General features: G+C 38.9%; 1 protein-coding gene across 1 annotated transcript in view; it reads left to right on the top strand.

Moving 5' to 3' along the window:
* ppef2a (protein phosphatase with EF-hand domain 2a) overlaps nucleotides 1-13,867 on the top strand; it is a 32,240-nt gene extending 18,373 nt beyond the window's left edge. Inside the window, exons 10-14 of the mRNA XM_061981001.1 lie at nucleotides 5,708-6,036; nucleotides 6,124-6,230; nucleotides 10,041-10,207; nucleotides 10,278-10,365; nucleotides 13,383-13,867. Of these exons, the coding sequence (XP_061836985.1) occupies nucleotides 5,708-6,036; nucleotides 6,124-6,230; nucleotides 10,041-10,207; nucleotides 10,278-10,365; nucleotides 13,383-13,636 (945 nt within the window). The 3' untranslated portion in view covers nucleotides 13,637-13,867. The remainder of the gene's footprint in view (nucleotides 1-5,707; nucleotides 6,037-6,123; nucleotides 6,231-10,040; nucleotides 10,208-10,277; nucleotides 10,366-13,382) is intronic.

Here is a 13,867-nt window from a genome sequence, read left to right as displayed (position 1 = left end):
GCCTGACCCAAAGGTAGGCAAAGATTGCCTGACACAATAACAACAGCAAGAGTCCTGGGGAGCTAAAACTGTATGACAGTATCTGAATGGGTTAGCATTGTGTGACCCAGCATACCGAGCAAATGCATGAATGCGCCCTTATGTGTTAGCCGTCGTGGACTTTGAGATGTCCTTGAGCAATATACAGAACCCACAGTTAAGGGTTCAGCTTAACTATTTCCGAAAGAACTCTTTTAAGAACCGCGGTTTTTCAGGAAGTGGGACTGCCCCCAGACTTATGCAGCATCGTGATCTCCTGAGGCATGCAAGTGTTGGGATTTTGAAGCTATCGACCTTATTCTGCCAAAAGTTTTAAGTTCCTGGAACCTTTCGTTAGAAGTGTGTGGTTTGCGTTTCCACTGCATTTCACAGTTTAGGGTAGGGTGATTTAGTATAGTTCCACACTGATACCAAATCAATGAACAATTCGGTCGTTTTTTTTCCACGAAAGTGTAAGAAAATGAAATACACAGCAATAGTATACACCAGTGTTTTTCAACCTTTATTGAGCCAAGGCACATTTTTTGCGTTGAAAAAATGCGGAGGCACACCACCGGCAGAAATCGTTAAAAAACGAAACTCAGTTGACGGTAAAAAGTAGAATAGAATAGAAGGGTAGACATGTCATTTGTTGTCCGTTTGTTAGTAAGGGAAATTACAAAATTATATAGTAAGAATTAACAATAAATAGCAATACAGTTATGTAATAATGCTAATAATAATATAATACATGTTTTAAATTATTTTGTGTATTATTCTTAAAACTGCTTAACCAATTTTGATTTTTTTTTGTACTTGGATCCATTATTATTATTATTATTATTATTATTATTATTATTATTATTATTATTATTATTATATAATATTGTATATTATATTATACTTAAAAAAATAATCGATTTTTCAGACATTTTATACATTATAGGTGCTTTTCCATTCACTAAAGTAGTGTTTTTCAACCACTGTGCCGCGGAGTGTGCCGTGAGATACAGTCTGGTGTGCCGTGGGAGACCTATTTGGGTTAAAATATTTTTTTGCAAACCAGTAATTATAATCCGCAAATGATGTGTTGTTGTTGAGTGTCGGTGCTGTCTAGAGCTCGGCAGAGTAACCGTGGAATACTCTTCCATATCAGTAGGTGGCAGCCGGTAGCTAATTGCTTTGCAGCTGTCGGAAACAGCGGGAGGCAGCGTGCAGGTAAAAAGGTGTCTAATGCTTAAACCAAAAATAAACAAAAGGTGAGTGCCCCTAAGAAAAAGCATTGAAGCTAAGGGCAGAACAAAACTAAAACTGAACTGGCGACAGAGTAAACAAAAACAGAATGCTGGACGACAGCAAAGACTTGCTGTGGAGCAGAGAAGGCGTCCACAAAGTACCGAACATGACATGATAATCAACAATGTCCCCACAAAGAAGAATAAAAACAACTGAAATATTCTTGATTGCTAAAACAAAGTAGATGCGGGAAATATTGCTCAAAGGAAGACATGAAACTGCTACAGGAAAATACCAAAAAAAGAGAAAAAGCCACCAAAATAGGAGCGCAAGAAAAGAAGTAAAACACTACACACAGGAAAACGGCAAAAACTCCAAATAAGTCAGGGCGTGATGTGACAGGTTGTGACAGTACACCCACAGTATACCTACAGTATACCTACTTTGTCGTCGCAATTGTCGGATATGAATTCAAACCATAACCATAACCAACCATGCATCACTATAGCACTTGTCTCAAAGTAGGTCTACTGTCACGACCTGTCACATCCCGCCGTGACTTATTCTGAGTTGTTCTGTGTTTTCCTGTGTGTGGTGTTTTAGTTCTTGTCTTGCGCTCCTATTTTGGTGTTGATTGTCATGTCATGCACGGATGTACTTTGTGGACGCCATCTGCTCCACACGCAGTAAGTCTTTGCGGTCGTCCAGCATCCTGTTTTTGTTTACTTTGTAGCCAGTTCAGTTTTAGTTTCGTTCTTCATAACTTTCCCTAAGCTTCAATGCCTTTTCTTAAAGGCACTCACTTTTTGTTTATTTTTGGTTTAAGCATTAGATACCTTTTTACCTTCACACTACCTCCCGCTGTTTCCGCCATCTATAAAGCAATTAGCTACCGGCTGCCACCATATGAAAGAGTATTACACGGTTACTCCGCCGAGCTTTAGACAGCACTGACACTCAACAACAACACATCATTTGCGGACTATAATTACCATATTTTTCGGAGTATAAGTCGCACCGGCCGAAAATGCATAATAAAGAAGGAAAAAAACATATATAAGTCGCACTGGAGTATAAGTTGCATTTTTTTGGGAAATTTATTTGATAAAACCCAACACCAAGAATAGACATTTGAAAGGCAATTTAAAATAAATAAAGAATAGTGAACAACAGGCTGAATAAGTGTACGTTATATGAGGCATAAATAACCAAGTGAGAACGTGCCTGGTATGTTAACTTAACATATTATGGTAAGAGTCATTCAAATAACTATAACATATAGAACATGCTATACGTTTACCAAACAATCTGTCACTCCTAATCGCTAAATCCCATGAAATCTTATACGTCTAGTCTCTTACGTGAATGAGCTAAATAATAATATTTGATATTTTACGGTAATGTGTTAATAATTTCACACATAAGTCGCTTCTGAGTATAAGTCGCACCCCCGGGCAAACTATGAACAAAACTGCGACTTATAGTCCGAAAAATACAGTACTGGTTTGCAAAAAATATTTTTAACCCAAATAGGTGAAATTAGATGATCTCCCACGGCACACCAGACTGTGTCTCACGGCACACTAGTGTGCTGCGGCACAGTGGTTGAAAAACACTGGTATACACAATGATATGATTTAAAAACAAAGTGAACCGGATTTTACATATAAATTCTGGCTTTTGTCCGCAGCATACTTGCCAACCTCAGAATTAGGGAGTTATTCAAAAGGCCCGCTGGGGGTCATATATACATATATATATACACAGTAGGGATGTCTCGATCCGATAGTTGGATCGGATCGGCTGCCGATATTTGCCAAAAATTGCGTATCGGCAAGGCATGGGAAAATGCCGATCCAGATCCAGTTTAAAAAAAAACTCCGGTCTGTGTTTTCCATCGCACCGATTTAAATAATACATTCCACTTTTCTGCTGCTCCCTAACTTCCGTTCCGCATTTTCCAGCACACCTTCAACACATCCACAGGTCTGTGAATTTTCACGCAGTTGCTTTTAGCTGATGGCATTACACGACAGGCTCTTCTCACTCTTTCCTGTGTCTCCCTCTCACAGACAGCAAGTGCACCTTCTTACACACGTCACATACTGTCACGTCATACGTCACATACTGTCACGTCATACGTCACATACGTATACGCCCTCTCCCAGCAGAGAGGTAGCAGCATGGCTAACGTTAGCTGTGATGCTAGCGCAGCTGTGCGAGCAACGCTCCCTCTAAGGTGCTCGCCTGTGCAATTGCGCACTGTTTAAGCGTCCTCTGCGCATAGCAAATCTATGCCACGCACTAAATCCAATAAAAAAATAAGCGCATAACAATTTTCGACACACGGACACGACAGAGAAAACAGTTTTCGTCATCATTGTTCAAATATTGTGACGTCTGTCGAGACGCTTATCTCCATTCGGTGCCACACGCCCACACCATCAAAATGCTGAGGCAAAAATTTCCACATCAACACCGTATGAAAAAATGTGTGATTTTTTTAGTTGTGATTTCCTTCTCTGCATGAAAGTTTAAAAGTAGCATATATTAATGCAGTATGAAGAAGAATGTTTTATTGTAGACATGCACGCCTTGAAAGAAAATATTGAAAATCAAGACTACATTTCCTGCAAATGGGTGCATTTCTACCCTATATTTTAACTTTAGATTTATTCTCATATCAAACACTTTTGGCTGTCTTTTTGACACTTACATCCGACGCCCCCCTCCACACCCTGGATTATAAATAATATAAATAATTCAATGTGATTATCTTGTGTGATGACTGTATTATGATGATAGTATATATCTGATAGTATATATCTGTATCATGAATCAATTTAAGTGGACTCCGACTTAAACAAGTTGAAAAACTTATTGGGGTGTTACCATTTAGTGGTCAATTGTACGGAATATGTACTGTACTGTGCAATCTACTAATAAAAGTCTCAATCAATCAATCAATCAATCAGAGTAGGGTTGTACGGTATACCGATATTAGTAGTACCACGATACTAATGAATCATATTCTGTTCTATACAGCCTCTGAAAAGTACCGGTCCTCCACCGCCCTGCGCCCCCGTCGTTGTCACGTCGTGTCCTTTCTGGTTTACGAGCAGTCGAGCGTGTTCGGTAGCGCACAATCACGGAGTACTTACAAGCAGACACGGTGTGTAGACAGAAAAGGGAGAACGGACGCATTTTGGCTTAAAAACTAAAGATAAAGGTGAAGTTATAACACTGAAACGCCCACCAGAAGAGGTGCTTTAAGACATGGCTAGCTAGCTCGCGGCTAAAGACCAGCCGCAGTCTGCAGTGTTTTAGCTACTTCTAAATCACTAATCCTCGCCTCCATGGCGACGAATAAAGTAAGTTTCTTACAAGTATCATCCCTGCAGGACGAGGAATAGCTAACCATGCTTCACTACACACCGAAGCTCACCGGCGTCACAATGTAAACAAACGCCATTGGTGGATCTACACCTGACATCCACTGTAATGATACCAAGTACAGGAGCGTATCTAGTCGCAATTCTAATGCACATTTTTGTGGTCCCCTTTATTTAGAAAAGTATCAAAATAATTTTGGTACCGGTATCGGGACACCACTACATCGGAGTATAAATTATGTTACACCAGATCATGAACCGTGTATGGAATGCCCACCATTATCGGAGAACGTGACAGGCCCAAGAATGGAACCCTGAGGAACCACACACTGTTTTAACTTAGACTTAGACTTAGACTTAGACGAACTTTCAAAGGGAAATTGTTCCAGACAGTAGCTCAGTTACAAAGGATGGAAAGTGACATGGAACGGTTGTACTTTACATGAGAACAGAATAGTCTCTATGTGCTATATAGCTCTATGTTCTGCCCGTAACTCGAGCTACTGAGCTAAAAGCACGGCTATCAACCCGATAGCCATCACTGCTCTTGAAGTAGTCAGGGAGCGAGGTTTACCGATGTACACACGGCCCAGCCCCACTCTCATCCGGGTCACGGCACCACTGGAGCCCTCGCGGTTCGGTCTCAGCTCGGTGGCTAGCACACTCGTCTCTTAGGTTGAAGTCCCGGGTGGAACAGAAAACAGGGACTGAACCACGCGGGTCACACCTACGCAAAGAAACTCCATACATCATTTCTTAACTTAGCGGTTCTGCCCGTGACTCGAGCTACTGAGCTAAAAGCCCGGCTATCAACCCGATAGCCATCACTGCTCTTGAGGTAGTCAGGGAGCGAGGTTTACCGATGTACACACGGCCCAGCCTCACTCTCATCCGGGTCACGGCACCACTGGAGCCCTCGCGGTTCGGTCTCAGCTCGGTGGCTAGCACACTCGTCTCTTAGGTTGAACTCCCGGGTGGAACAGAAAGCAGGGACTGAACCACGCGGGTCACACCTACTTACTGCTACTTAACTTAGCGTGAAAACGCTTGTGTGCTACCAGATCCTGGACCTGCTATGGAGCGACCCGATGTCGCAGGACGGCTGCATACCCAACGAGCTGAGGGGCGGCGGCTGCTACTGGGGTCCCGACGTCACCGAGGACTTCCTAGGCAAACACCACCTGCAGCTCATCATCCGCTCGCACGAGTGCAAGCAGGACGGTTACGAGTTCTGCCACAACCGCAAGGTCCTCACGCTCTTCTCCGCCTCCAATTACTACGACGTGGGAAGCAACCGAGGGGCCTACGTGAAGCTGGGACCCAACCTGGTGCCTTACGTGGTTCAGTATCAGGCCAGCAGCATGACAAGAGAGCTCACCGTGCGTCAGAGGTACCCCACGTGTCGATTGGTTTCATGGTCTTGGGTTCGCTTGTTTTGTCCAAGATCTCAAGCCTTTTGTTCTGTGGTTGTCGGCAGCGTGGGTAAAACCGAACGCTCCGCCCTCAAAGTCCTCCGGGAGCAGCTGTTTTCCCACAAGTCGGACCTCATTTGTGCCTTTAAGAGGTTGGACGACGAGAACACAGGTGAGTCTCGTCAACGGATCAGGTTTTACTCGTCGGGTGTGGTCAAGTCCGTGTATTACACAGGCTGCCTAGACTTTTGTACTCACTGTCATAAACCTTCCAGGTGAAAGGAGAATGGAACCGATCCAAAAACCATCCCAGTTTCTCAGAGACCGTTTTTTTAATCATTTCACGTGATACAATCCGCCGGGACCAGATTCTATTCACTCTGCTTTCTTTCAGTCGGTTAGCATGGCACAAGTTTGCTTACAGACTCCGGGAGATCTTCGGTCATGGGTTCATATATGTTTGGACCTAACCCTGCATAATTCCAAAAAACTAATTTACTAAAAACAAAGGATTCTTTTGAGAGAGAACACAAATAAATACATATTTTCATTCATCAGGACCCATTAGCCTTTTAGACTCAGTCTCAGTAGCAACTAGAGATGGGCAGTAACAAGCTACATGTAGCGAAACGTAGCTTAACTTCATTTCCCGGTAGCTTGGCAGTAACTTCACTATTTTTTGAAGAAGTCGCTATTCCTGTAGATTAGCTACTTTTAGACCCATGTAGTGAGGTAGCTTACATCAAAGCTACAAGCCACAAAGAGAGAAAATGGACTGTGAGTCCAGGCCAACAAAAAATACATACAAACCCCGTTTCCATATGAGTTGGGAAATTGTGTTAGATGTAAATATAAACGGAATACAATGATTTTTTTTTTCAACCCATATTCAATTGAATGCACTACAAAGGCAACATATTTGATGTTCAAACTCATAAACTTTATTTTTTTTGGAAAATAAGAATTAACATAGAATTTCATGGCTGCAACATGTGCCAAAGTAGTTGGGAAAGAGCATGTTCACCACTGTGTTACATGGCCTTTCCTTTTAACAACACTCAGTAAACGTTTGGGAACTGAGAAGACACATTTTTTAAGCTTCTCAGGTGGAATTCTTTCCCATTCTTGCTTGATGTACAGCTTAAGTTGTTCAACAGTCCGGGGGTCTCCGTTGTGGTATTTTAGGCTTCATAATACGCCACACATTTTCAATGGGAGACAGGTCTGGACTACAGGCAGGCCAGTCTAGTACCCGCACTCTTTTACTATGAAGCCACGTTGATATAACACATGGCTTGGCATTGTCTTGCTGAAATAAGCAGGGGCGTCCATGGTAACGTTGCTTGGATGGCAACATATGTTGCTCCAAAACCTGTATGTACCTTTCAGCATTAATGGCGCCTTCACAGATGTGTAAGTTACCCATATCTTTGGCACTAATACACCCCCATACCATCACAGATGCTGGCTTTTCACCTTTGCGCCTATAACAATCCAGATGGTTCTTTTCCTCTTTGGTCCGGAGGACACGACGTCTACAGTTTCCAAAAACAATTTGAAATGTGGACTCGTCAGACCACAGAACACTTTTCCACTTTGTATCAGTCCATCTTAGATGAGCTCAGGCCCAGTGAAGCCGACGGCGTTTCTGGGTGTTGTTGATAAACGGTTTTCGCCTTGCATAGAAGAGTTTTAACTTCCACTTACAGATGTAGCGACCAACTGTAGTTACTGACAGTGGGTTTCTGAAGTGTTCCTGAGCCATTGTGGTGATATCATTTACACACTGATGTCGCTTGTTGATGCAGTACAGCCTGAGGGATCGAAGGTCACAGGCTTAGCTGCTTACGTGCAGTAATTTCTCCAGATTCTCTGAACCCTTTGATGATATTACAGACCGTAGATGGTGAAATCCCTAAATTCCTTGCAATAGCTGGTTGAGAAAGGTTTTTCTTCAACTGTTCAACAATTTGCTCACGCATTTGTTGACAAAGTGGTGACCCTCGCCCCATCCTTGTTTGTGAATGACTGAGCATTTCATGGAATCTACTTTTATACCCAATCATGGCACCCACCTGTTCCCAATTTGCCTGTTCACCTGTGGGATGTTCCAAATAAGCGTTGATGAGCATTCCTCAACTTTATCAGTATTTATTGCCACCTTTCCCAACTTCTTTGTCACGTGTTGCTGGCATCAAATTCTAAAGTTAATGATTATTTGCAGAAAAAAAAAAAAGTTCATCAGTTTGAACATCAAATATGTTGTCTTTGTAGCATATTCAACTGAATATGGGTTGAAAAGGATTTGCAAATCATTGTATTCCGTTTATATTTACATCTAACACAATTTCCCAACTCATATGGAAACGGGGTTTGTACATATGCATACATACACATAATCACGTTTCATCAAACATATATAAACGTTGTTGCCCTAGGGCAGGGGTCGGCAACCCGCGGCTCTATCTTTAGCGCCGCCCTAGTGGCTCCCTGGAGCTTTTTCAAAGATGTATGAAAAATGGAAAAAGATGAGGGGAAAAAATATATTTTTTGTTTTAATATGGTTTCTGTAGGAGGACAAACATGACACAAACCTCCCTAATTGTTATAAATCCCACTGTTTATATTAAACATGTTTCACTGATTCGAGTATTTGGCGAGCGCCGTTTTGTCCTACTAATTTTGGCGGTCCTTGAACTCACCATAGTTTGTTTACATGTATAACTTTCTCGGACTTTCCAGGACGTGTTTTATGCCACTTCTTTTTCTGTCTCATTTTGTCCACCAAACTTTTAACGTTGTGCATGAATGTACAAAGGTGAGTTTTGTTGATGTTATTGACTTGTGGGGAGTGCTAATCGGGCATATTTGGTCACTGCATGACTGCAAGCTAATCGATGCTAACATGCTATTTAGGCTAGCTATATGTACATATTGCATCATTATGCCTCGTTTGTAGCTATATTTGAGCTCATTTAGTTTCCTTTAAGTCCTCTTAATTCAATTTATATCTCATGACACACTATCTGTATGTAATATGGCTTTTAATTTTTTTGCGGCTCCAGACAGATTTGTTTTTGTATTTTTGGTCCAATATGGCTCTTTCAACATTTTGGGTTGCCGACCCCTGCCCTAGGGGAAACTGGGTATAACACACGGCACACTGACAAAGCTTAACCTATTGATACTATAACAATCTACAAGGTTAATATAGGTTGCTTCTCTTTCTTCCCCTCCACTTTTCTTCATTATTTTGTATCTCTAGTTATCATCACACGTATGTATTGTTGCATTTGAACAACTGTATTGTTGATAATAGAGGTAAATTATGGGTATTATTCATTATCAATAGTAATATTTCTATTGGTATTTGTATTGCTCCATTTGTAGTGTAATAATTGTCATTTCTGTATTATTTATCTCGCTAACTGCTTATTTGCTATCACTTTTATCATCATATTTGTACTTATCCTATTTGTTGACGTTGCTCTATTGTTGTTGTTGTTGTTATTGCTGTGTTTGCTGTTGTTGTTTTTGTCTCTCTGTCTTATCCCCCTCTTGTCCCCATAATTTCCCCCTCTGTCTTCCTTTTTTTTCTCTTTCTATCCCCTCCTGCTCCGGCCCGGCTGCACCAAATGATAATATAAATACATTTAATAAAGTCAAATACAAATAAGGCAACAACAAGAGAAGTATCCTACACTTCTCTTTTGTAAAGTAAATCTGAACAGCCGATATGGACATCTGCATCAACTACTGTATATGATTTGCCTGAGAAGCTGGACAGGACAAAAAATAAAAATAAATAAAAATAAATAAAAATAAATAAAAATAAATAAAAATAAATAAAAATAAATAAATAAATAAATAAATAAATTCAATTGATGCGTGAAACTGACTTTCAAAAAGATCTTCAGCGATTGACGTGTCGATGAATTAATTCGATGTATTAATTAGTAAATGTACCCTCCCCCGATACTAGGTCTGGTTTCCCTGAACAACTGGGCGTCTGCGGTGGAGAGCGTGATGCGCCTGGGTCTCCCTTGGAGGATGCTGCGCTCCCAGCTGGTCACGGGTAAGACGGCCGACAGCCTCATCGACTACCACGAGTGGTTCAACGAGCTCGCCATCAAGGGAGCCAACGCCGACGTAAGAGAACGCCATTCGCCGCAGGTAACCGTGCCCAGACGTCTCGTGTGACACGTCTCTCTCCGCGCAGCACATTGACCAGAGTCTGCTGGAGACGCTGTACCGCCACCGCTCCACGGTGGAGACCATTTTCAGGATTGTCGATACGGACAACTCAGGTAAAGGCGTAGCGGTTTTCCACCAAGTGTGCCAAAATGAAGACAATTCCTGGTTCTATGGTTATCATCACACTTCCTCTCTGCCGACACCATTGGTTGTGGTGTCAGCATCATGTGACAACATTGCGCCCGTTAATCCGTCACTGAGGCCTCATCGGGATCAGAAAGTGACGTCCTCAGGACTTAAGAGCAACGAGATTAACCCACTGATCCACTCCAGTGGGGGGTTTTCCCCAAAACGCCTTCAACGTAAAATGTCTTGTTTACCAAAGCGCTACTCGATCCTTTTCTCAACTTTTCAAAAAAATGTGTTTTATTATTACTTTATTATTAGTTGTGAGATTAAACAAAAAAATCATTGAAATAATAGCATAATTATATAGTGTATCAAAAAAAAGAAACAATAAAATGTCTAAAAATAAATTATGTTTAACAATACAGATTATTTTAAATAACAATACCAACAGAAAAATATATATATTCATTTATTCTTGTAAAGGAAATTTACTCAAATGTCCATACAAAATATAATTGTTTTTCTATAAATATTTTAGTTAAATTAGAAAATAAAATAAAAATATGTTTTGTGTTATTACTGTATAAATAATAATTACATAATATGTCAAAGACACTCATAACTAATATAAATAATAATAAAAATTCATTTTCTATAAATATTTTGGTAAAATTGAAAATGCAATATATTTTAAGTTATTACAAAAATAATAATTATGTGAAGAATAAGAATAGTAATTATATTATAATAATGAATCACATTTTTTCCCCAATTGATCAATCAACGACATCTTAGTCAAATGTCCATCCCTCACAGAAGAACAAAATACATTTATTAATACAAATTCATTTTTTCATAAATATTTTAAATTTAATTAAAATTTTTGGAAAGATATTATAAAATCAATCAATCAATCAATCAATGTTTATTTATATAGCCCTAAATCACAAGTGTCTCAAAGGGCTGCACAAGATACAACGACATCCTCGATACAAAGCCCACATAAGGGCAAGGAAAAACTCACCCCAGTGGGACGTCGATGTGAATGACTATGAGAAACCTTGGAGAGGACCGCATATGTGGGTAACCACCCCCCCCTCTAGGGGAGACCGAATGCAATGGATGTCGAGTGGGTCTGACATAATATTGTGAGAGTCCAGTCCATAGTGGATCCAACATAATGGTAAGAGTCCAGTCCATAGTGGGGCCAGCAGGACACCATCCCGAGCGGAGACGGGTCAGCAGCGTAGAGATCCCAGCCGATGCACAGGCGAGCGGTCCACCCCGAGTCTCGACTCTGGACAGCCAACACTTCATCCATGGCCACCGGACCTGTGCCCCCAAATGTAATTTAATTTAAAACAAAATAATTATGTAATATATGAGAAATGTCCATACCTACGGTAATTGTGGAACAAAACTAAATAATTTTATTTTTAAATAATTTTTTAGTCAATTGAAAATAAAAAAATACAACAATTTTGGGTAATTTGAAAAATAATAATATATTTTTAAGTTATTATAAAATAATAATTATGTAATATTTAAGAACCATAAATTACATAATAAATATTCCTATGTTTTCCAATTAATTGGTCAATGAAATTTTAGTCCGCTATCCATCCCTAATAGAATAACAAAATAAAATTATTGATACATAAATCCATAAATGTTTTAAGTTGAATTAAAAAATATAATATTTTTTGAAAGACCATATGAAACAAAATGATTATGTAATATATGAGAAATGTCCATACCAAATTGTGGAACAAAACTCAATTATTTTTCTGTAAATATTTTTTTAGTAAATTGAAAATAAAAAAACACAACAGTTTTGGGTAAATTGAAAAATAATATATTTTTAAGTCATTATAAAATAATAATTATGTAATATTTAAGAATCATAAATTACATAATAAATATTCCTATGTTTTCCAATTAATTGGTCAATGAAATTTTAGTCCGCTATCCATCCCTAATAGAATAACAAAATAAAATTATTAATACATATTAATTTTTCCATAAATGTTTTAAGTTGAATTAAAAAATACAATATTTTTTGAAGGACCATATAAAACAAAATGATTATGTAATATATGAGAAATGTCCATACCTAATTGTGGAACAAAACTCAATTATTTTTCTATAAATATTTTTTTAGTAAATTGAAAATAAAAAACACACAACAGTTTTGGGTAAATTGAAAAATAATATATTTTTAAGTTATTATAAAATAATAATTATGTAATATTTAAGAATAATAAATGTTACATAATAAATATTCCTATGCTTTTCCAATTGATTGGTCAATGACATTTTAGTCCACTATCCATCCCTCACAGAATAACAAAATACAATTACAAATGTATTTTTCTACAAATATTTTAAGTTGAATTGAAAAATTAAATACAAAAAAAGGTTTTCTCAATTACTGCATCAATGATATTTTAGTTGAATGCCCATCACTAGTAGTAGAATAAAATAAATAAACACACTTAAATATTTTTTTAAAAAAAATCACGATTATTCCAAAACAAAACTTTAGATCAGATAATAAGTATACATTTTATTGATTGTTACTGTTATAACCCGAGCATAATGAAACAACATTGCCAATATGTGTATTGAACTTTGTTATGTTGCATACATGATCATTAAACTGTCATTTATATTTAATTTTTCTAAATAAAATAATTTATGGATGAACTACAGTAAGAATAAGTTACATATATATATATATATATATATATATATATATATATATATATATATATATATATATATATGTATTGTTTTTATTATCAGCTGATCTACTGCACAACAGGAAGTTGCTGTATAACGTTTCTATACAGACATCGCCAACTAGTGGCTCGGCAGTTGCATTACACATTTTTAAGTATTTTACATGGATTTTTTTTTCTGTGAAATTATTTAATTAATGTAAAAACAGGAAAATATATATTTTTTTTAATTTAAACCGGTTGTGACGTCTACACTTCAGGCTTCATCACCATGGAGGACTTCCGTCAGACGTGGAAGCTGCTGAGCGTCTACCTGAAGATGGAGATCACGGACGACGCCATCTCCGACCTGGCCGTCACCATCGACAGCAACCACGACGGAAGCATCGACATCGACGAGTTCATGGAGGCCTTCCGCCTCACCGACAAGAAGAGCCGTCTGGAGCGAGGCCGCAGCATGTTCATGGCCACGACCACCGACCTCAGCGCGCTGGAGGGGGACCCCAACGTGTGACCAGGCGCACACTTTCCCACTACTGCTACGCTGCTGACTGATGTTGTTGGAGGTGGAGCTCCCCCTGCTGGACGTGGCAGGGCACTGCAAACAAAATAACTTCCTAAATCTGCGCCTTTATCCAGATCCTCACTATTATTTAAGGGCTTCTTCCTGGACTTACGGAGTTTCAAATCCATACATTGAAAAGTTTTTGTGTGACAAAAAAAACATTCAATTAAACAAAAATCA

Source organism: Nerophis lumbriciformis, linkage group LG20 (genome assembly GCF_033978685.3).
Source record: "Nerophis lumbriciformis linkage group LG20, RoL_Nlum_v2.1, whole genome shotgun sequence".
Lineage (NCBI taxonomy): Eukaryota > Metazoa > Chordata > Actinopteri > Syngnathiformes > Syngnathidae > Nerophis > Nerophis lumbriciformis.
The sequence above is the reverse complement of the archived record's forward strand: the minus strand, read 5'-3'. Positions and strand labels throughout refer to the sequence as shown.